This window comes from Octopus bimaculoides, chromosome 1 (assembly GCF_001194135.2).
Source record: "Octopus bimaculoides isolate UCB-OBI-ISO-001 chromosome 1, ASM119413v2, whole genome shotgun sequence".
Lineage (NCBI taxonomy): Eukaryota > Metazoa > Mollusca > Cephalopoda > Octopoda > Octopodidae > Octopus > Octopus bimaculoides.
The window spans coordinates 191,726,669-191,750,258 of NC_068981.1; the positions used below are offsets into that span (position 1 = coordinate 191,726,669).

At 32.9% G+C, this 23,590-nt stretch overlaps 1 protein-coding gene across 2 annotated transcripts in view; it reads left to right on the top strand.

Annotated features, from left to right (window-relative positions):
* Positions 1 to 23,590, top strand: part of LOC106877593 (cyclin-dependent kinase 14) — a 179,172-nt gene that overhangs the window by 27,309 nt on the left and 128,273 nt on the right. Inside the window, exon 1 of one of the 2 annotated variants that reach the window (XM_052973464.1) lies at positions 22,311 to 22,362. The exons of the other annotated variant lie outside the window; for it this stretch is intronic. Coding sequence (XP_052829424.1) covers positions 22,326 to 22,362 — 37 coding nt within the window. The 5' untranslated portion in view covers positions 22,311 to 22,325. Of the gene's footprint in view, positions 1 to 22,310; positions 22,363 to 23,590 lie in introns of those variants that run through there. 2 annotated transcript variants of the gene reach the window in all.

A 23,590-nucleotide genomic window follows, 5' to 3' on the forward strand; every position in this document is an offset into this window, starting at 1 on the left:
TCATTCTGATTAGGCTTGGAAAGTTTCTGAGGAACCCATTGACCCAATTTGCTGACTTTTCCAATGGCACACAGGTGTCGATGAATGGTTGAATGACCAAATCCAAGCTTCTCTGCTAGTTTTTCAATAGTTACGATAGGATTTTGTTCCACCAGGGTTTGCAGAACATCCTTGTCGAGCTCTACAGATCTTCCAGGACAAGGCTTGTGTTCTAAGCTGTAGCTTCCGGCTCAGAATTTCTGGAACCATCATTGACACTGGCTTACACTTATTGTCTGATCCTCATATACTGCATTAATGTTCCTCACACTTTATGTTGCATTGTTGCCTTCATTGAGCTCATAAAGCAAAATATACCAAATATGCTCCTTTGTCACTTCCATTATAGCTTTGAAAAAATAACTGTTAAAATTGAACTGCACTCTTCAAATCTTGTACTAAGAATAAGGACAAGGTAAAATTACTACCTGCTTTTATAGCAAGTTAATGCAGGTAGTTTATCCTGTTCCCTTCCTACTTTTTGTTCATGCAATTGGAAAAACCACATTTATGGGATGACCCAATATATATATTCAATATCCTCTGAGAGTTTTGAAAAATATTACTATCTGTTAATATAAAACATGTTTCTCCTTTACTGTGTGCAACATACTTAATCTGTATATGGAAGATAATTCATCAAATTTTAAAAGAACTTACACTATAGATGATTATGTAAAAAGACAGAAAATATTGCATACAATCTTTATAACATTGGAGCTTTTTCATAAGAATAGAAAGAAATTGCTCTGATTAAACAGTGGAAAACTTGGAAACAGTTGAAACATAAGAATAAAATAATTTATCTAAATATTACTGTCAGTTTTGATGACCCAGGTATGGATGCTAGATATTAATTAATCTATTAAAGCAAAACAAAAGCTGGTAATAAAGCAGTAGTATTTTTCTTCTCACAATAGAAAATCTGTTTGAATTGATTCCTCTTAATGGATATGACATTCTGCAATTTGGAATTTATTAAAAATGTGATGCTTCTGTGTCTGTTAAAAGACTTTTAACATATAAGCTAGTTTAAGAACTAGCAATGAGTACATTTGCATGCTCCTCATTGGGCAAGATAGTGCTTGACTGTAAAATTCAGGAGTGTCTTTATTTTTCTTGAAAGAACATGAATTTACTCAGTTTTAAAGCATTAGACAAAAATTCTTTCCAGCATTTCTTCCAGCTCTTTACATTCTGAGTTCAAATCCTGCATAGGTTAATTTTTCCTTTCCTCCTTTCATGGTCGATAAAACAAAGTCAAGTGCTGGGAACTCAAGATTGCTGACTTTGTATCTAAATTAGAAACCTTATTAGCAATGTTATTACTGAAGACTGTCTTTGTGCAGCAATAAGATGTCAATTTTTTTTTTTCAGTTCCTTTAACTATTGGTAGGTTTTGTAAATAGACATTTTTCTTTGCCAGATTATATAATGAATATTGTTAAATAATACTACTTCAATTGGCTATATTTAGTTGAGTTATATTTTACTAGGTTTTGTAATAACAGTTAATGTAGAAACTGAATCTGAAGTGTGCAATGTAGATAGCATGGTAATAATTTACACTTTTCCTTATCAAAAAAAAAAAGAAAAAAAGAAAAAAAAAACCCAACTAATAACAGGGTTTTTGTGTATGGGGTGGGGAGACAAAGTGGAAATTGAATCCACATTTCTTGATAAGTGCCTGTAAATGAAAGGATTGATTCTTGTATTCTAAATTTGGCAGCAGAAGTTTGAATAGAAAATTTTTTGTTGGACAGGACAAAAGAAGCCAGTCAGTTAATTTGAATACTCCCCCTCTCCACAATATTCTGGTAGATTGCCAAGAAAGATAATCACTTAGCATGAAAAAAAGAACAAAACAATAACAAAAAAAACCTAGATTAGCTTCTTATCTTGCATTTTACTAAATTTGATTTTATAAAATTTTTAGTAAAATCATTAATCTTATGTGCCATAATCAGGTAGGCACAGTAAAAAAAAACCTTTTTAAGTGTCATTCTCATGAGAAGAGAGATTGGAGGCCATTAAATCTAAGAAGATTGGGCTTCACAAACAAGAGGGACCTTAAACCTTTTGACTGACCGATACAATTTATTGACTGTTAATATCTGTCTGTAGTACAAGCTACAACCCTTCACTTCATTTTACTATATTTTGTATAACTACTCATACTTTATTCTATTTTCCAATTCCCCTTTTGTATGTCAGCTTGGAAAATCTTTTGTATAAAATGGTGGTGGTGGTGGTAGTAGTAGTGAAAGGACAGTAGTTCAGGTAAGATGAAAGTGGTTCAGGGAGTTATACCTCTGTTAGCAACAAAGGGTTTCTCTCTGCTTGCAAATAACAAGTCAGTCACAGGACAGTAGATTATTAAAAGATGGAAGAATTGTGTAAACTGGAAGGAACGATTTGATTCATTGTATGTACTACTTCAGTTTCCATGGAAAGCAGAGTAAAAGGGAATGACACCTGCTGGGTTGTTATTGTTGTTTAGCTGCAGGTTAATAACTCTGGAGACTATAATCAAAGACATTCTAGACATAACTAACTTGTCTTTTTAGGAGTATGTCTATGACTACATGAGCTAGTATATCCTGATAGCCAATATATTCTTAGAGAGAGAAAGAGAGGAGAGCATGTGTGAACAAGAAAGGGAAAGTGTATAAGAATATGATGTTATAATATTTTACGGATTTGAGGAAGATTTGGTTGCTATTTTTAATAGATCAAGTGACTATGTAAATGCTCCCTTGTTGCTTTGTCACTGGATGACAGTGGAAAGCCCATTGGAGTGGAACACACAAAATAAAAAAGTAAATTAAAAAAATAGATAAAGAGATAATTAATGTTGCAGTTAGATCTGTGGATGCTGGGCATCACTTATCAGATGATGTAGGATCAGTGATTGTACTTGAGGCACAGCTGATCTACACCAGCAGGGTTGGGGTGACGAACTATTAAAATGATTTTCCATTTCATGAATTTTATAAAATTTGCTGCTTTGCCTCTTCCATGACAAGCACTTTGTGATGGTATATAACCTGAAAGCTAACTATCCATAGTGTTGGTCGTTAAGAAACATTTTAGGCTGTGTAGCAGATCTACACAAGCGTACAGTAATATATAGGTCAGTAATATTTACATACCACCTTTCATTTGTTAAATGTTATCTTAATCAGTTTTCAATATGTTAGGGTTTCTACTCTGGCTAAACTAAACTAAGCAACACACGTAGACTTCATATGTTGTATTTGTTTTTCTTATAATCATTACATAATCTTATTTGACTATCAATTACAGTGTAGGATCGAGCTCTATTTTTCTAGTATGCTAATTTATCAAGTTTACTTTATGAGTTTTCCTTTGGAGAGGATGTGTTTTATTATATTTTAATTTAATTAATTGTTGTGAAATATTTGGAGACAAATTTGATAAATGTAAATAATAATCTGAGGCCAGAATGTCATATACTGATTTCACAATTTGATTTTTTTTTAATTACTGAATAATGCTAGTTCAACAGAAAACTGGACTTAAACATTCATTTATATAGTGTTTTGAATACATTATTTTTAGACTGTTAATAGTTTTATTTTTAAAGTAGTATTAAACTTGTTTGGAAAAATAGTTAATCATAATTTCAACAAAATAATCTAAAAGAGTCATCCAAAGAGTTAATAGTTATTTAAGCATATAAGAGTGTGGTGAGTATTCTCACGACTACAATCACACATTTGAATGAAGTAATTAGCATAAAGTTAATTAATATTGATGTTATGCACATTATTTTATAGTAATTCACACAAGCATTTCTCTTTAATATAATATTGACTTCTTTTCTAAAGCTAAAGATTGAATTTTTTTTTTTTTTTAGGATAGGAACCTCTATAGAACATTTATACTATTTTCTTATTCTTAGAATTATGAAAGTACAATTAAAGAATGATGTGAACTCAAAACTGAGAAAAATGAAACTTACAGTAATGTATTTGACCCTACCTTGCAATCACAGTACCCCTCCCACTCCACTATTATTTATTATAGTATAATATTGTAATATCATACTTTTGCATGCTCTCTCTTTCTTTCTTGCTCTCACAAGCTCTCATCTCTTCGTTACTCCTGCATGCTCTCTCTTTCCAGCAAATTCTCCTCTTGGCCTCACATACTCTTCCCTCTCCCTCAGTCCCACATATACTTCTCTTGCTTTCACACATTCTGCTCTTTCTTGCATTCGCATTCTCTGCTTTCTCTTTTGCTCTTCTCTTTTGCTTTTACATACTCTTCCTGCTCTCTTGGTCTCACGTGCTCTCCTCTATTTTGCTCCTGCATTCTCTCCTCTTTCCCTTGCTCTTCCATGTTCTTATCTATCTTTTGCTCACAAATGCTATCATCTGTCTTTCACTCTTCCATTCATGAAGACCACTTTGCAGTCATGTGGGTCTGGGTTCAATCCACTATATGATAGCTTGGGAAAAGGTCTTCTATACCCCCCAGAAGACCTCTTGTGAATAGAATTTCTTTGGTAGAAACTGTAGAAGTCTGTTATGTGTATGTATATCTTTCACTGCTGTAGTATGGCAAAGGCTAAAACATGAAAAAAAAAAAAATCTAAAACAACAAAAATGTGCTTTTCGCATGAAGTCCTTTATGCTATATGTTCTGCACTGTGTTACTGACACTCTCTTGTCATTCATCATCAGTAATGTGCTGGATTAGCAAATGGTCCTTTGGGAACCTGTAACCAAATAGATTTGTTGTTCAACAATTGATATTTAAAAATAAACAAATACTTTTTTTTTGTACTATAAAAGGGAAGAAAAATCCTTTTGATTCTCTTTTTTGTTGACATTTTCCATCCATTTTTGTGGGTTGAGATAGGGGATTTAGTTTTAGAAAATTGCATTTTATTAGAGTAATTTTTTTCTTTTTTAGTTAAACCTTATTATTAAATATTTAGTTGTAAATATGGAGGGGAAATAAAAGTAAGCAGAGTGATATGTAAGGTTTGTGTCTAACATGCACTTTGTAGTCCAGTGTTCTTGCACCCATAAAAACTCATATGTAAGGATGATTAGCATTTAAAACTGATAGGCTTTTTTGGGATGTATTTAGAACTAGATTTTTTTTGTTTTTGTTTTATTTAATTTAATAAAACTTTTTTTATGGTGTTATAGTTCTTGCTGGAAGGTAGCGAGTTGGCAGAAACGTTAGCACACTGGGCGAAATGCTTAGCGGTATTTCATCTGTCGTTATGTTCTGAGTTCAAATCCCTTCAAGGTCGACTTTGCCTTTCATCCTTTTGGGGTCGATAAATTAAATACCGGTTGCATACTGGGGTTAATCTAGTTGACTGGCATCCCTCCCCCAAAATTCCAGACCTTGTGCCTAGAGTAGAAAAGATTATAGTTCTTGCTGGAAATTTTATTCATTTGAACAGATATAATTTTTTTTTCATTAGAGAATTTTTTTATTTCTTTATAAGAAATTATTACCAAAGAAGCCTTCCAGTTATACAGGTTACTGAAAGGCTTGTGTGTCAACCAAATATTTCATCAAACATTTTATATTTATTTTCCCATGCTATATTAGGTGTTTCTTTAAGTTTCAGAAATTTTGGTAAATTATTTTAAAAAACTATTGTGCTGGTGCCACCTAAAAAAGCACCCAGTACACTCTGTAACTTCGGTAGCATTAGGAAGGGCACCCAACTATAGAAACCATACTAAAACAGACAATAGGAGCATGGTGCACCTTTCTGGCTTGCCTCACTTGTCAAACCATCCAACCCATGCCAGCATGGAAAACGGACATCAAATGATGATGATGATACATGTAGCAGCCATGGCAAGTAGCTAGCTTCCCAACCATGTGGTCTCAGCTTCTTTCCCAGTGTGGAAACTTGGCAACTGTTTTCAACTATAGCCCTGGGCCAACCAAACCTTTGTGAGTGAATTTGGTAGATGAAAACTGATAGAATCCTGCCGTGTATGTGTGTGCATGAGTGCATGCATTTAGTTGTGTGTAACCTTGTCTTGACATTTTGTTGTGATGGTTGTAAATGAGCATCATCTTTATATGAGTGATGTCCATTTCCAATCTTTCATGACAAACATGCATGGCCATGGGACGCATTAGCTTGAGTTGCTGACAGGAAGGGCATCTGGCTATAGAGAATCTACTTCAACAAATTTTGTCTAACCCATACAAACATGAAAGTGGACATTAAATGATGCTGATGGCAATAAAATGGTGATGATAGCATAAAAATGTGTAGATGTTTATTCATGTCTGCTTCCAAGCAATCCTATTCTGACAAGGATATCCTCCATAAACGAAAGCAAGGAAATTTTCTGCAAAGAAGTAATGGTAATGAAAACTGTAATGAAATTATCAAAAAGGAAGCAGAGGAAAATAAGTAAAAATATCTTAGAACCCCATCCCAGCCATTGTAATCAGTATGCTTAGAATCCTCATTTTCTTTTTACCTACATGCACTAACTATTAGCAAGTGAAAAATGTAACATTAATGCCTATTTTCAGTTATTCCTTTCTCTTTCTTTATAAGCTTCTAATTTCCAATATTTGTAGTCATTATGCTTGCAGTAACCAATAATTATTAATATGCAATTGTTTTCTAAAATAATATATATTCAGTTTATTTCACATTATACCGCTTTCAGGCCATATTCCTTTCATTTTCCACTAACTTCTGTGAACATCTGCCATTGTATTTTTTGTGATGCAAAAAGAGCCATTTTGTCATCAGTTCAAGACATAACTACACAAATATCTTTCACGAAAGATTGATTCCTGACAATTTTTGTGCAGAATATTGATCATGGTATTCTTAAAATCAGAACCATTCCTTTAAGACTGTATTTCATAAGCCTTGTCTTAAAATCAAATGAATGATCTCATGCCAAGAACATGATAAACTTGGGATAAAAACTTCAGAAATCTCTGTTTGCATCTCTCTATCTCTCTCTCTCTCACTCTCTCTCTCTCTCACATGGCAAAACTTTTGTATTCTGTCCAGTTCATGACAACTTAGATAAAGTGATGGTAAACTGATGAAGATTATAATGTTGAATTAAGAATTGACTTGCCAATGAAATATGTAAAGAACTGGCTTAAACTGATTCAAGTGATAGCTTGGCTATGTAAGTGAGAAGTCGGTTAGTTGAAATTAATACTTGTCATAATGACCACAGATCATAGAGTTAGATGTCATGTACAATCTCTTAGAAAACAAACAGTAAATTAAGTTCATCTGTTTAACTATTTTTGTGTAACAGGCTTTATGTTGTAAATTTTTTTAGAACAAATGCTAAAGGGAAACATTTGTATGTAGAAAAGAGTGGATATCAATAGATATGAATAGATACGAAGAACGAGAGCGTTGGATTGAGTAAAACAAAGATGATAACAACATCTATATATTACGCTATATATAGATATTTGTTATTAAAGTGGATAACATTGCAGGGAATGATAGCGCAGATTAAAGATAGTGTAGACATTATAGTTTGGCTGAAAATGAAAGGAACTGATTATTGAAGACATAACGCAGTTCTACATACAGAAATAATGTTCTATGGCATAGATTGTGTGAAGTTCTATGATGGTGATAAAACAGAATAATGATAAAAATATCTAAAATGCATGATTTTGATTTCTGATTTTTTTTTTTTTTTTAGTTCTGTTATGTATTGTTACTATATTTTCCTTTGATATATTACTGCATTTATATATCATCATCATCATCACCATCATACGTCCACCTTCCATACTGGCATGGGTGACACACACACTACATTATTCTTCATGATGATTCACTACAATTTTTCATTTTATGTTAATTAGTTTTTTGTCTCAGATTCCTACCAAAACCCCTTTGAAAATGATTCTAATATTGAGAAATGAATTTAGTATAAAATAAATTTTCTCTTACATAGTACAATGGAATTTCAATGCTTTCCTGTGACAATAATAAAAAAAAAACTTTTTTTATTTGGCCCAGACAGACATTCCCTACCACAATGTCAAGGTTTTCAGTCATCTTCTTTTCTAATTACACATTGTGTCTGCTATGTCAAACACTTCACAAAGAACAATGAAGCTGGTATAGTCATAAATTGCTGCAACTCAGCTTCATTCTCCCTTTTCTCTGCCTTCTTAGTATCGGGTTTTCTCTCCTTTGTCTTTGTTTCTTTAATTTGCTAACAAGAATAGAGAGGATGGGAAAGAAATGTTATACTCTCATTTGTTATTACATATATTATTAAAAGATATGTATAAAAATTAATCCATGACTATATTAAAAGAATGCCCTCTCCACTCACTAAGATTTGCTCTAAGAAAACTTTTTTTAAATGTTTAATTAGGATTTAATTTCTTCATATTCTGCAGTGCCATACTAGTTATTGTTTTTGAGTATATCCCTATATAAATCAGGCTTTTTAATGAGTGACTGTTGACATGTAGGTTTTTTTAAAATCTTTTTAATAGTCTATCTGATATTTTCTTTTTTGCAGTCTAAACATAATTTTGTAGTCCTCAAACTTAGATATTTGAACAAAATATGCTGTTGATGTATAAATATTAATGTTTTAGTGGCCATTTGAAGGTTACTGGGGTTTTTTTTTACCAATTAATATATCACTCCATTGTTTATTGCTTAGTCTCATGTTTAAAATTATTGTCTCAGATGTAGCATCACTATTGTCATTTTATGAAATGTATTTTATTTTAAAACAATTTAAAAATATTCTCATTTAATAAATGGCTTCCATGAAAATGTATTAGTTTCATCTTCCTGAGTAATCTGAGGGATTTATTTGATTTCTGGGCCATTATGCTGTTGGCTGCAATCACCTACCTTATCTAAAATGCAATAAATGTTCTTTTCTTCTAGCACATTTTCGAATGCACTTTGTTTTTCTGTTATTTTGTTAAATTTCAACTTTATTAATTACAGTAAATTTTACAAGAATGCTAAATAAATACTCTAAAACTTTTGATATCAACCCATGTGAGATTGCTCCTGATTCTAGTATATAAACTTTGTATTTTAATGTCATCTAAAAAGTTTCTATCAAAATTTCATGTTAGTGTTCCAATAATGACAATTATTTTCCAAAAATTCTTCAATATTTTCAAAATTACTTGAAACAAAGGCAGTTTATATCAACAGAAATATGGTATTTATCATTATTAGTATGGTTTTGTTAGATTAATATCATATTTCAGATGAAGGGAATGAAAAGCGATGCTAGCTTTCAGCTGAGGGACATATATTTTCAGTCATTTGGTTTTGTTATATGCAATCCACTGAGTCAGACAAAGTTTCATCTTGGAATTCATATTAGAAGTCCAATATTTTCATTCTAGTGGAAACATAGAATATCAAGAATGCTTCTTCAATATAGATTCTTTGAATTTTGTTTGAGCTACATTAAGCAATTTTATTGGTTCTTTTTGTTAACACTATTGGTTTGAAGATACCATTACATGTATACTTATTTAAAAAAAAAATTATATACATGATGCTATTTTTCTGTTAGGCTTCTGTTTAAAGTAATCTTCATAAGTTATTGCAAACATTTGGAAATGCAGGAGAGAGAGAGAGAGAGAGAGAGAGTAAAAAGGAAGTAAATATAAGAAAATAGGTAAATTCTAAGTTCATTTTTACTCCATGATCAACTATCATGTAAACGCTACTTTTATCAAGTTTGAATCCCATTGAGGCCAGCATTGCCCTTAATCCTTTGGGAATTGAAAAATAAGTATTGGTCAAGTATTAAATTCAACTTAATTTATTGTTCCTGTCCTCCAAAATGTGCAGCTTTGTACCTTAGAAACTGTTAATTAAAATATGATCAATGACTTTGCGTATTGTATTGGGAATAGAAACAAAAGTTTAGTAATAAAAGATGTTTTAATTATAATTACTAATACTCCACTTAAGCACAAATAACCATCTAATCTCTTAAGTAATGAGTTTTTTTATTGATTTGTTTCAGAAAATGTTTTAGAATTCTACCATATTTTCATTATCGTTTGTCTCCAGTGAAGTACTTCATTTTTAGTGTAATAAAGGATTAGTTTTCCCAAACATTAGCTATTTATTCATTATTTTTAATGAATAAGAAAACTTGAGTACACAATTTCATTTTTATTTATTTAACCAGTCATTTTTATTTCTTAACAAGAAATTATTATTTGAAAATATGATGGCCAACATGTTTGCTGTTTTCCAAATTATTTTATATAGTCATATCCTCAATAATTCAGAAGAATAAGGGACTAGTTATATTTGTAAGCTGAATTAGATAAAATATCACCTTTATAAAGTGTATTTTATGTCATGCTGTTACATTCAACTTACCATGTAATGTTTATTGTAAGAAATTATTTAAAATAGATGGAACATGATAACCTGAAAGGATGTTCTGTTTAGCTACATGTCAGTTGTAATGCTTTAATGAGAGCCATATTTTGTTTCTCATATTATTTATAAAACACAAGATAAACGCCATTCGATGCGAGCAAGAACAGTATTGTTGAAATCTATTTAGGCAGCTTGCTAACTTCAAGGTTGTTGGTTGTATTTCAAGATTTGGTTTACAAAGAAAATAAATATTAATGTTTAAATATTAGTTTTGAGAAAATTGCTGATATGAAAAAGTAAGGAATTTAATTCAACAATTTTATTACATTATCACTTAAATTTATTCCTGTTTTATTTTCTGAATACTTCAGTATACATGATTTGAAATATTAAATTTAAAACATCTCTACTTCAGTTACTTAACAATCTATTCCTAAATATATGAAATATTCTTTTTCTTCTGACAATTTGAAAGTCATTTGGTAAATTATTTTGTTAACCACAATTTTAATTGGTACATCTGTTTTTAGTAAGGGTGAGAAAAATCTATCCTTTAGTCACTTGTTTTCGCAATAATTATATAAATTAGAATTATATTTAACTCTTTTATTACTATATTTCCTTTGAAATACACTGCCTAAGTTTCTATTAACTTTGAAAATAATGAAGAATTTAGTAAAATAACTTTGATTATTAAGCTGATGTTTGGAGCATAAATTGGAATGAAATTTTGATGGATGGTTTTAATTCAAATCACTTAAAAACAAGAAGCTTGTATCAAAAGGGTTAATCTGTTTCTTAATTCATAGTTAATAAAACTATAAAATTTGAATTGTATGTACACATATTGGTTTAAACTGGATTTCTTCAGTGTGGTGTTGAATCTAAGATTATGAAACTCAAGATGCATTTTCAAATTAGGTTATAAATGATTATACTCCTAGAACTCCTACATCACTGCTGGTAGAGCAGAGGCCAAAGCAGTTGTCATTTACTCTCTCACTCTATTAACCAACCTATTGCTCTCATATCTTAAAAACAATGAATATTGTTGCTAACAACTCCCTTCATCACTTAACTCTATTTGTCCTTATCCTTAACAGAATACACTTTATTGCAAGCTTTTGAGCCAGATCTCCAATTTGAGGACAACTTCCTTCCTTCCTCTCACTAGTCACAGTGGCTCTGAAAAGATTCATGATCACTGCCCTTCCTTTTCTAACCAAGCAGTGACTTTCTACAAATCTGAAGTATGACCTACATTAAAGAACTGTACACATATCTAGAACAGTGCTGCTATGGCTATAGACATAAATATCCTAGACCTATGTCATAGTACTGCTCACATATCTGGGACAGAACTACTGCTACACACATGCACAAATATTCTAAAGTGTATCTTCAAGAAGGACATTTGACAAATTGGGCTAGTATCTTTTGTTATAACCCTAGGCCAATCAAAGCCTTGCAAGTGAATTTGGTAGAGGAAAAATGAAAGCAGTCAGCTGAATACGTGTGATCCCTACTATATCTCACCTTCAAACCCTGTACTGAAATACTTTTTGAATTAGTCTTCCCAGAATTGGACCCTCTGGAATTCCTTTACTGCCTACATGTGTTATAGAGAAGCTCAAACTGAAATAATAACCACATTGATCTCTCTTGTCTCAGAGAGCCTCATAAAGAGTATTATCCTCATGCCAAGCTTCTCACTAATAAGCTAAGACAATTCATTTTAGGAAATTTCAAAATATGTTATCAAAATCTAAGATTAAAATGAAAATCATCGACATTTTAGATATAAAAATATGACTAATTCTGTATTACTGTTATTACCATTGATAGAAGAAACATCAAGTTTGTATTAACAATCTGTATTTTTTTTTTTAAATAGGGTCAGTTCTTAATTTACATAAATGTAAATTTCTAATTAAAGTCTAGGTAATTTTACATTAATTTTACTGATGGTTATACATAGATATTCCATTCAACAGTTTCATTTTTAAAAAATAAATAGAAGAACCTTCAACTGTTGAAGACAATTTTCTGCATGTCATTCTCAGTATATTCTATAATCAGTATTTAGTTATTATTACATTTGATTTTCAGTTTCCAGAATAGTTTTAGAATAAGTATTTGTTCAAAGTTAATATAGTGTTCTCTGTTTTGTAGATAAGAACATAAAATACATCTTTTAGATTTAATATACAGTAATTAAATTAAATCTGAAAAAGGTTCATTTTTATATTACTGTTTTTTTTTTAACAGGTTCCTTTTTTTTTTGTCCTAAAGGAAATCTTTCTCATCTTTTCAAGATTTATTTTTATGCACACATTTTTTTCCTTTTTGTTTTAAAGGTTTTAAAATAGTATACAGTTTTTATTTCTAAGTCAGAGAGAAGGCCAGTGTTGTGCTAGACTGGTGTAGTCAGACTCTGTAGTAACAACTTGCATAGAGGTTTAGCAACTGGTTGCTAAACCTCTATACAATCATCTTCTTATTCTAAAGAACCAAAGTCTTCAGTATGTAATGTGGCAATGTTTTATTTATGTTTCAGGTTGCCGTAAGAGATCATTAAAGACTGGGAAGTCTCTAGCATTTGTAGTGACTTAGAGGGTTTTAACGACACCTTGTTCATTTGTTACTAGATGATTTCCTTGATGATTGTCTTGGTAATAGTAACCAGATTGTCATGTCCCCATGGAAGATTGTTCCTTTCTTTACAGTAAACTTTATTAACATGCAAAAAGTGTTTTCACATGCTGCAAATAAACAGCCAATCTAGTGAAGGGAACGTTATCTCTCTTCCAAATGCTAGTGTATATTTCAATTGAACTGACAACTACTTGTTGATCTAACAGAAAATAAGGTTCATACTTATTGTTAAGCATATTCTCTCTGCATTAGTCATTTTTAGTTTTTTAAATATATGGATTCATTTTCATTTGTATTCTGTTTGTATTCTATTGACTCATGATCTCGCTTTGAAGGTAATATATTTCCAATAAGTTCACAGATTTACTTATCTAATATGAATCATATTGATTTCTGAATAAATGTATTCAGTGTTTCAGTCCTTCACTTTTCTGTGAATCCCATTGCTAAGTAATGAATAACGTGTTGTTTCATGTCAGTTCAACCATGATTGAACATAAGTATTCTGACCATGACCATCCTGTTTTATCTTTCTTAGGAAACTGGTTGGCTATTTCTAGCTGGTCAGTGACACCTTCAGATAACATGAAGAATCGTTTGCTCATGTGATATTTATAGTCTACATGCATATATTATTCAAAATTAAGAGAGTATAATTTCTTGTATAATTCTGTTGTAATTGTTTTCTTGAAGCATAAGAAATTGGTACTTGCTTTCTCTTTGTTATGAGGACTTCCTAGCAATCTCCAAATGTATATTTGATGGCTATTATACTATTTAAGGCTTTGTGATTAATTTCTTTTGGTAATTGTTTTGCTAAACAAATTAAAGGGATTTCTGATATTGTGCCAGTATATAGAATGACAACTGACTGGATCAAAATGATTTATTTCTGATTTCAGAATTAGTCATATTCCCTTTTCTTTTATGAATTGTTGCTTTTATTTTGTTCTTTGTGGAATTTTTCTCTATGTTAATTTGCTACAGTTAATTTATGTTCTCTTCCCATTTTCCCAATCATTTTCTGAACATGTGTTCAACATTTAGGTCAACATCTATTGTGGTTTCACACACCCTAACCTTTGCCAGTTTCGAAAACCATATATGCTACAAAGTAAAAGGTTACTCTGATCCCCTGAAGAAATTTATATCACCTATTTTAGCTCTCATATAAGCATTAACTGTTGTCTACTCTCTTTTCAAAATCTTTTTATTTTATTCAAACCTTTAAAAAAAATTTTTTTATATTAAACCTTGCATTTCCATTCACTAATATTGAAATATCCTTATAAAATAGATATGTTTGTGCAGTTATTCAACATTCTAACAAGAAGTAATAGCTTATATAGCAAAACTAAATAAAATTTAAAACAGAATTCTGCCCCCACTTTTTTTTTTTCAACTTTTACATTTATTCTGATTCAGTAAGGCTATATTCTATCATATCTTGTGTTGTATTAAGCTACATTCTGAAATGAATCCCTTGTTTGTCTTTTTTTATATATATATTTTTTCAACACAGTGACATTTGGAAGCCAATTTCTCTTATTAACATTTCTTCCTGACTACAATTTGCAAAAGTTCAGAATAAGGGTAAAAGCTTGGTGTCATTTTCTTTTTCCTGTATGGCATGAAAATCTTTTGACATGTCTCTCATTAGTGTTGATGATAGGCCCTAATTCACACATTAATTTAAATGTAATCAATCACATTCACTTACTTATGAACCTTCTGTGTTGTAACTGTGCTTTTAAATAAAGTTTACCTTTGATATTTTTCACTTAAATTGCACAAAACCTAATTTATGTTAAATGGCTCTCATTGGAAATTTGCTTGACTCCTTTATAATAGATACACTAGTGATGAGCCATTGAGGAAATCTGTCATCAAAAAGAACCTAAACCTCCTTCGTATTATATCCTACCATCTTAAAAACAGGACACATTGGATAATGTAGCCATACATAAAATATAGCTGAATATAAGATGGGAAAGTTGGTTTGCTTATATGTATGTTAGTTATGGACAGCTTAATATTAGTATATATTAGTAGCATTGCCACAATTCTACTAATGTATGGTAGTGAGACATAGGCCTTGAATGCAGAGGATATGCGAAGGCAAGAGAGGAATGAAGTTAGTACGCTTTGCTGGATGTGTGCATGTATGAGAAAGGGGAAATGAGCTGCAAGAAAAGTTAGGCATAAGAGGAATTAGATGTAGCATGCAAGAGAGGAGATTGTGCTGATTTGGTCTTGTGATGTGTATTGACAAAGTGCTAATCAGTTAAAGTGGATTGAACTCCTGGAGGAGTGAAACCCAAGAAGATATAGTAGGAAATAATGAAGGCTGATCTCAAGATGCTAAGCCTTACAGAAGAGATGACAAAGGAGCAAGATTGTTATTTTGCTGTGTTCAAGAAGACCCGTCCATTACAGCAAAAATAATATCCTAAAACCACTTTGTTATGCTTGTATATCCTTGCAAGGCTCTGTCCTGCTTCTGTTTTCATCTGTCCCCCATCTATGGTACTCCTCAGCTGTTGTGCTCACCTGAAATCAGAATCAGAACATATTACATCTCATCCCCTCCCTAATGATCTCCCACATTCCTCATCATCCCTGTTCACACTGTCTTAACCAATCACCTCTTTCCTGTGCCTTTAGCCACTGCCCTATCTCTCCTCTGCTATACTTCATTCTAAACACCTCTCTTAACTCTACTCTCTTTCTTAAGCCACTACTATATCTCCCCCATCATCTGCACCCCCACCCTTGCTCATCACTCAATACATTAATCTCTAACCTCTATCTCCACTGGTTCACACCCCCATGAATGCATCCACATACTCTCGTCCCTTCCTATGACTTACTGTCTGTATCCTCTTTTATGCTCACCTTGCTCCCTGACAGTTTGATTTAACTCCTACCTTCCTCTTAGTTTCTTCAACCATGTATCTCCTCTATAGAAGGACAGTTGTGCTTGTCTCTCTATCATTCTTTGAGCCTTTCATCACCTGCATAAAGCCACCTTTCTCTCCCAAATACTTCTGCTTAGTAGTGGGCGTTTTTCTCTCCTTTTTCTCTGTTCTTTTAGGTCTTGCAAATTTTCATAGCAAACTCACTTGTGTCAGTGGCATGTAAAAAGCATCCAACACACTCTATAAAGTGGTTGACATTAGGAAGGGCATCCGGCTATGGAAATTACCAAAGCTTACACTGGAGCCTGACACAATCCTGCAGCTCACTGGTTCTCTGTCATACCATCCAACCAACGCTAGCATGGAAAGCAGACATAAAATGATGACGACAATGATATATATATATCATCGTCATCATCATGGTTATCAAAAGAAAGTGATTCTAGAGAGTGGGATAACTGGTAGCACAAAAGGAGATGAAGTATGTGTTGTTGTGCTCTCATATGCTTAATCATATAAATACAGCTAAATAGTGCTGTAGTTGAGGGGTGATGGGATGAACGTTAAGAAGATGAGAAGTACAGAAGGCTTGACAGGGACAAATTAGGTGTTGGGGCAGGTCCCATTGTGTGTATAGTCATAAACATGATGTTTTTAGGACCTCGCTTTTGTCATGATGGACGGATTTTCTTGAACATGGGGAATACCAATTCTCTTCATCCTTTGTCGTCTTGTCCATGAGACTCAACATCCTATGGTTGGTCTTCACACACACACACACACACACACACACACACACACACACACACACACACACACAGAGGGTGTGTGTGGGAATAAGATCACCTCCATTGATGCTCAAAATAAATGATACTATATTAAAATTCCTTCCAACCATTCTTGACCTTGCCTATGATGTATCTAGAAGTGAAATTTTCTTATCTGCTATTAATAGTTACAAAATCAAATATACTGATACTATTTCCATCACATTTCTCAAATAAATTAGCTACATCTGGAAGCAATGAAAAGAATCTTCTATGGGCTTCTAACCCAAATCTCAAATACTGTTATTTCAATAATTTACCATATCACTGGTATTTAGCAATTTTAATAACTCCTAATTAGATGAAAAACTAAACTGTTTTCGCCATTTCTCTTGATATCCTAAGGTTACAAATTTGGCAACCCTGTAAATTATGATCTGAGTCAATAAACACTGTTAAACTTAACACCACTTTATTTTTTATTTTTATTTTTATTGGTAAGGAACGGAAAATATGATATTTATAAATGTAAATTAGAAGTACATTGATTAATAGATTACATCCATATTTTTTTTGTTATTCTATATGTTTCGTCTCTTAGTTTTTTCAATGTATTCTATATTCTGTTCTTATAGAAAACGGATTAACTTCAAAATTAAACTGCATAAAAACTCAATCTTAATTATTTTTTTGTGGAAGTGATTAGGAATTTACAAGCCTTTTATCTTTGTCTAATTTCTAAATATTTCCTTGTATTACAACTGTTCTTCATGTCAGCATTTTCAAGTTTATTTATGCTTGGTTTTCTTTACCATGACGTGTCTTTTCAAACTGTATTTCAAGGAAGTATGTAGCCATTTATCTGCTTGTTTTGAATATCTAGGTCATGATGATCTCTTAACTCTACCTTCATATTTTCTTTTCTTTGCTCATGTCCATTCTCTAGTTGTATTGATTGGTTTTTCATATCGATATTCGTTTCAGCCTTCGTCTAAGGTCAGCCTATTGAATATTTTAAAAATTTTATTTAGGTTTGTATGAAATATATTTTAGATAAATTCAATTTAATAATTTTAATAGTTCTAAATTTAAAATAATTTCAACAATTTGTGGCTTAACATCCTGGTTGAGTATACCTCTGAACAGTCATTTCAGTAGAATTGTTAGCATGCTAGACAAAATGCTTAGTAGCATTTCTTCCAACGTATGTTCTGACATCAAATTCTGCCAATGTCGACTTTGTCTTTCATCCTTTCAGGGTTGACAACAAAAGTACTGGGGTTGATGTAATTGATCAACCACCACCTCCTCCCTAAAAAATTGCTGGCTTGTGCCAAAATTTGAAACCATTATTAAATAATTATCAAGATAGGTGCAGGAGTGGCTGTGTGGTAAGTAGCTTGCTTACCAACCACATGGTTCCGGGTTCAGTCCCACTGTGTGGCACCTTGGGCAAGTGTTTTCTACTATAGCCTTGGGCTGACCAAAGCCTTGTGAGTGAATTTGGTAGATGGAAACTGAAAGAAGCCCGTTGTGTATATATATATATATACATATATATGTATGTGTGTCTGTGTTTGTCCCCCCACCATCACTTGACAACCGATGCTGGTGTGTTTACGTCCCCGTAACTTAGTGGTTCGGCAAAAAGAGACTGATAGAATAAGTGCTAGGCTTACAAAGAATAAGTCCTGGGGTCGATTTTCTCGACTAAAGGCGGTGCTTCAGTATGGCTGCAGTCAAATGACTGAAACAAGTAAAAGAGAGAGTATACCAGCGACTTCATACAGAATGTATTCAAATATTCTTGTTTCCATTTAATCTTTAGCACAACTTTATGTAGCTATCAGTATGCTATATCATTCATTCCATATTGCTCAGACTTCAGTTCTAAACTAGAGAAAGTTCTGGCAAAGATCTAAACCAATGAAGAAAGCCAGAAATTAAATTGAATACATGATCCTAATCTAATAGTGGCACTCATCATGAAATGTTTTATTGATTATTGATATTTTAATTGGAATTTCATATGAATAGCATTAAAACATACATGACTATTAAAAGAATTACATTATTATATGATTGTACTTTCTTAACTATAACTTTCATCTGTTAGACTCGTGTGTGTGTGTATGTGTGGGGTGTTTGGGCTAAATTTGATTTTGTTTATGTCTCCTTTTTTCAGGAAAAGCTAGATGTATTGGTGAACAGTCAGCAACATTGGAGAGCAAAAAAGATTAAAGTTGTAGTTAAGAAAAAGTTAACTGACATGGATGACTGGAAACTATCTGATTATTGGAAAAGAGTTGCATATGTCATGATGATTTGCACAGTGTGTCAAAATGCCGACACCATGACTACTGCTCAATACTCTGTAAACATTGTAAAGGCTGTAAGATGTGACATGGACTGCTGCAATGGAGACTTTGAAGTTGTGGCCAGCAGAAAGGGATACAGCAGGATTTCTGATTGTGTCTGCATGATGGAATTCGCCTCTACATCTTTGGCTCAATTCAGATGACTAAGTGGAACTGTTAGGTCTGTGGTCAATCCCTGGCAGGAGAGAGTTGCTGCTGGAAGGCCATATGTATGGCAGCAAGATTCAACTCCTTACCATAGCTCCAGAAAGGGTCAGAAGTGCTTGTCAGAGAATCTTTATGACTTCATTAGCCCCATTTTCTGGGATCCTAATTCCCTTGATTGTAATCTTATGGATTACTATATGTGGGGTGCACTTGAGAAAGACACCAACCACTCTGCCTGCAACACCAAGGTTGAACTGGTGGCCAAGATCAAGGAGGTGTTTGAAGATCTTCCCAGGGACACAGTGAGGAATGCATGCACCAGGTTCCAGAGCCATCTTGAGGCCATGGGGGAAACTGAGGATGGCTACGTTGAGTAAACTTATCTCCCAGCCATAATCTAGTTGATACTTTTTGATTCTTTTAAAAATACTTTTATTTTTGGATGGTATATTGTGTTTCCTTTTCCTCCTTTTATGCAAACTGTCAAATTTAGCCTGAAGACCCTGCACTCACACACACACACAATAATATTTAATATCTACAGTATGTTTCAACTAGATTGATCTTTAGAAATTACAATTTTTAAATCTCACAATATGACTAGTTGTCACTTCGAAAAACTATATATTTCGAGTGGGAATTTGGCAGCGCCATCTCTAGCCGAACAATTATTCTGTGCTGATGAAGAGAAATAACCCAGAAATCGTGATACACAGATATTGTTTTGAGCTGAGTTGGGGTGCTAGATTCCCTTGTTCGAAAATATAAGGACACAGATTATGTCGCATAGCCAGCTGGAGATGCTGTCTCCTGGGGCTAAATTACAGCAACATTAGTCCTAAACCAGGACTGCCATGTTATGTTGGCAAGCAATCTCTATTACAATAGATTGATCTTTGTCATCAGATGTCACATTCCTGGTTGTGTAGCAGGTCCTAGATTGAATTCCAGCTAGGAACATTTAACAACTCAAACATTCAAGTAGTTTTTTTTTTTTTTTAAGTGTATGGTGAACTGCAAATGTGTTTGTTGTATGTCTGTTAGAGAATTAAAATATTAAGATATGTAACTGTTTTCATGTTTATTTCTCTGTTTATGGGCTCAGTCTCAGATTTATAAGATTACAGGGGAAATGTATACATGTATATGTAATCTATTTTATGTTTATACATTTGCTTCTCTCCAATTTATGTTGATTCACAGAGGCTTTCTTTTCCCATTACATTTTTAAAGAATCAAAAAAATGTCCCTTTGAGAGTTTTCATCTATATTTTTTAATTGATTTGTGTATGTTGAATAACTTTTGAAGAATACATTTTCTGTTGTTTGATGCTCCAAATAATGCAATATGTGATTCATAATAGTGATTTGTTTAGAGTTTTACTACTTTCTTTTAAGTGAATCTTATTTTGTGTTGATGGTGTGAAGTGGAAAATTAATTTTTTTTTAAAGTTGTCATTATATAGTTTTCTTTGCATGAGTAAATCAATAATCTTAAGAGCATCCTTTCAGTTCTGTTGCAAAAATTATAGTTTTTATATAATGCCTTCACAATTTTTCTTTTTTTTTTGAGGGTGGTGGATGGTAGGCTCAGTAGAACACCAGACAAAATAGCATGTGGAGTGGGGTATTTTGCTATGTCCATTTACATTATGAGTTCAAATTCTGCCCAGGTTAGCTTTGTCATCCACAAGGTATGAAAAACAGTCATATACTGAGATTCAGTTTAGTCAAACATGTTCCCTGTAAATTTATGGCCTTGTGCTAATGTAAGAAATCCATACTTTTTCTTTAATGTATCATTATCTCTTAAAAATGAATTTCCAGTCACAGTTATCAAATTAGAATGTTCCTATTGCTGATGGCTGCAATATGCTTTTTGGTTTTAATTTTTTATAATTCATTGATGAAAACAAGGGAACAGTTTGCACCTCACTTCCCTTGTTTTGGACAACTTGCATTTAAACCCCCCAAAGTTACAACAAATACTAGTCCCACATTCTCTGACCTTTCTGAAGATTGGGTTCATGGGAGTCCAGATCAACTTAACCTTTCAGCACTGTCAATAAAATAAGTAGTTGTATTTCTGTATTGGGTAAAGTTTGGCATTGGAATGATGTGCATTCTGATTTTTAAGACCAACTTATGAAGACAAAGTCTTTTGACTGACCACATATCAAATAGTTTTTTCTTTGATAAGAGAAGTCATAAATATTTGTGTGTCTTAGGATCCTTGAATATTTGTGAATATTTCAAAACATTTTATCATATTTAAATTTGGTATGGTATAGAAATATTGAACGAAATGTTAAATGAAACTAAGTTGAAAATATTTCTGCACAAAATGTTTTAAAAGCATAAATATACAATAAAAAAAATTATGTTGTGTAAATAATTTCTTCCTGGTTGTCAAACTAACACCATACATATTGGTACTCTTTGTGTGAGCTAAGAGGCTTTTTCAATCTAGCCATAAGCTATTCATTTTCAATGTCACAATGACCAGATTTAATTATACTCAGCTGAGAACTTTTGAAAACTGCAATTTAATTTATGCACTGTGTTGTTGAGAACATGTAAGAATACCTTTTGAATTCCATTTCACAGCAAGATGAAATATGTCAAGCATTTCAATATTCTTTGGTGTACTTATATATATATAAAATTAGTTGTAGATCATTATGACTACCTTTTAATTCTACATACTTCTTGTCTGAATTAATATATGAAACAATTTTAATGTAATATCTGAATTTAAATTGATATTTCTGTTAGGTCTATCATAATCTATCTGAAAAGGAAATATATAAAACAGTTTCCTGTAAGATTGGTAACCTACAAGGTATTTAATAACATTTCAAGATACAGTTCTATAATGGTGTAGACTTGTTATATGTGTTTGGACTTTATTTTACATTCTATGCTAAAAGTTTGACAGCATTGACCTGTACTCAGAAGAACTATTTATTTGTATGATAGGTACAGGAGTGGCTGTGTGGTAAGAAGCTTGCTTCCCAACCACATGACTCTGGGTTCAATCGCACTGTGTGGTATCACAGGTAGGTGTCTTCTACTACAACCCTGGGCCAACCAAAGCCTTGTGATTGGATTTGGTAGACAGAAACTGAAAGAAACCCGTCGTATATGTGTGTGTGTGTGTGTGTGTGTCTGTCTGTCTGTGTTTGTCCTCCCACCATCGCTTGACAACTAATGTTGGTGTGTCTACGTCCCCATAACTTAGTGGTTTGACAAAAGATACTGATAAAATAAGCACTAGGCTTGCAAAGAATAAGACCTGGGATCAATTTGTTCGACTAAAGGCAGTGCTCCAGCATGGCCGCAATCAAATGACTGAAACAATTAAAAGAATACTTAAATCATCTTAAAAAGCATTCAATTAGTTATGGGGAAAATATCTGAAATATCGCATATTCTTGATACTGCAGGTTGTTTGTTGATAACGAAGGCAAGTTCAGTGATTAGGGTACTTAGTTCCTGATCGTAAGGTTGTGGGTTTGATTGCTGACAGTGCATTGTGTCCTTGAGCAAGACACTTATTTCATGCTGCTCCAATCTACTCAGCCAGCAAAAATTAGTTGTACTTGTATTTCAAAGGATGTGTATGTCTGTGGAGTGCTCAACCACTTGCACGTTAACTTCACCAGCAGGCTGTTCTATTGATCAAATCAACCAGAACCCTTGTCATCGTAACCAGTGGAGTGCTAGTGTTTGTTGATATGAAGAGAGGTGAACTGTCTTGAATTTTCTGAATGAATGATTAGTACAGATAATTGAAGTTAATGTTTAAACTGTAATGTTTCACTGGTTATGAGCAGCACAGAAATTTAGGTAGTTTTAAAGATGTTCTATGTGGAATAGAAGTATTGGGCAAATTGTTTATGATGCAGTCACATAGACATTGTAAGATTTATTAATACAAACTCAGGGGTATTAAGTGATTTGAGTGATATCTGTATGAAATTTAAAATAGAAGATACCATGATGGAGTTGTTACAGCATCAGATAGAATCATCATCATCATCATCATCGTTTAACGTCCGCTTTCCATGCTAGCATGGGTTGGACGATTTGACTGAGGACTGGTGAAACCGGATGGCAACACCAGGCTCCAGTCTGATTTGGCAGAGTTTCTACAGCTGGATGCCCTTCCTAACGCCAACCACTCAGAGAGTGTAGTGGGTGCTTTTACGTGTCACCCGCACGAAAACGGCCACGCTCGAAATGGTGTCTTTTATGTGCCAGTCCAGGGGCACTGGCAACGATCTC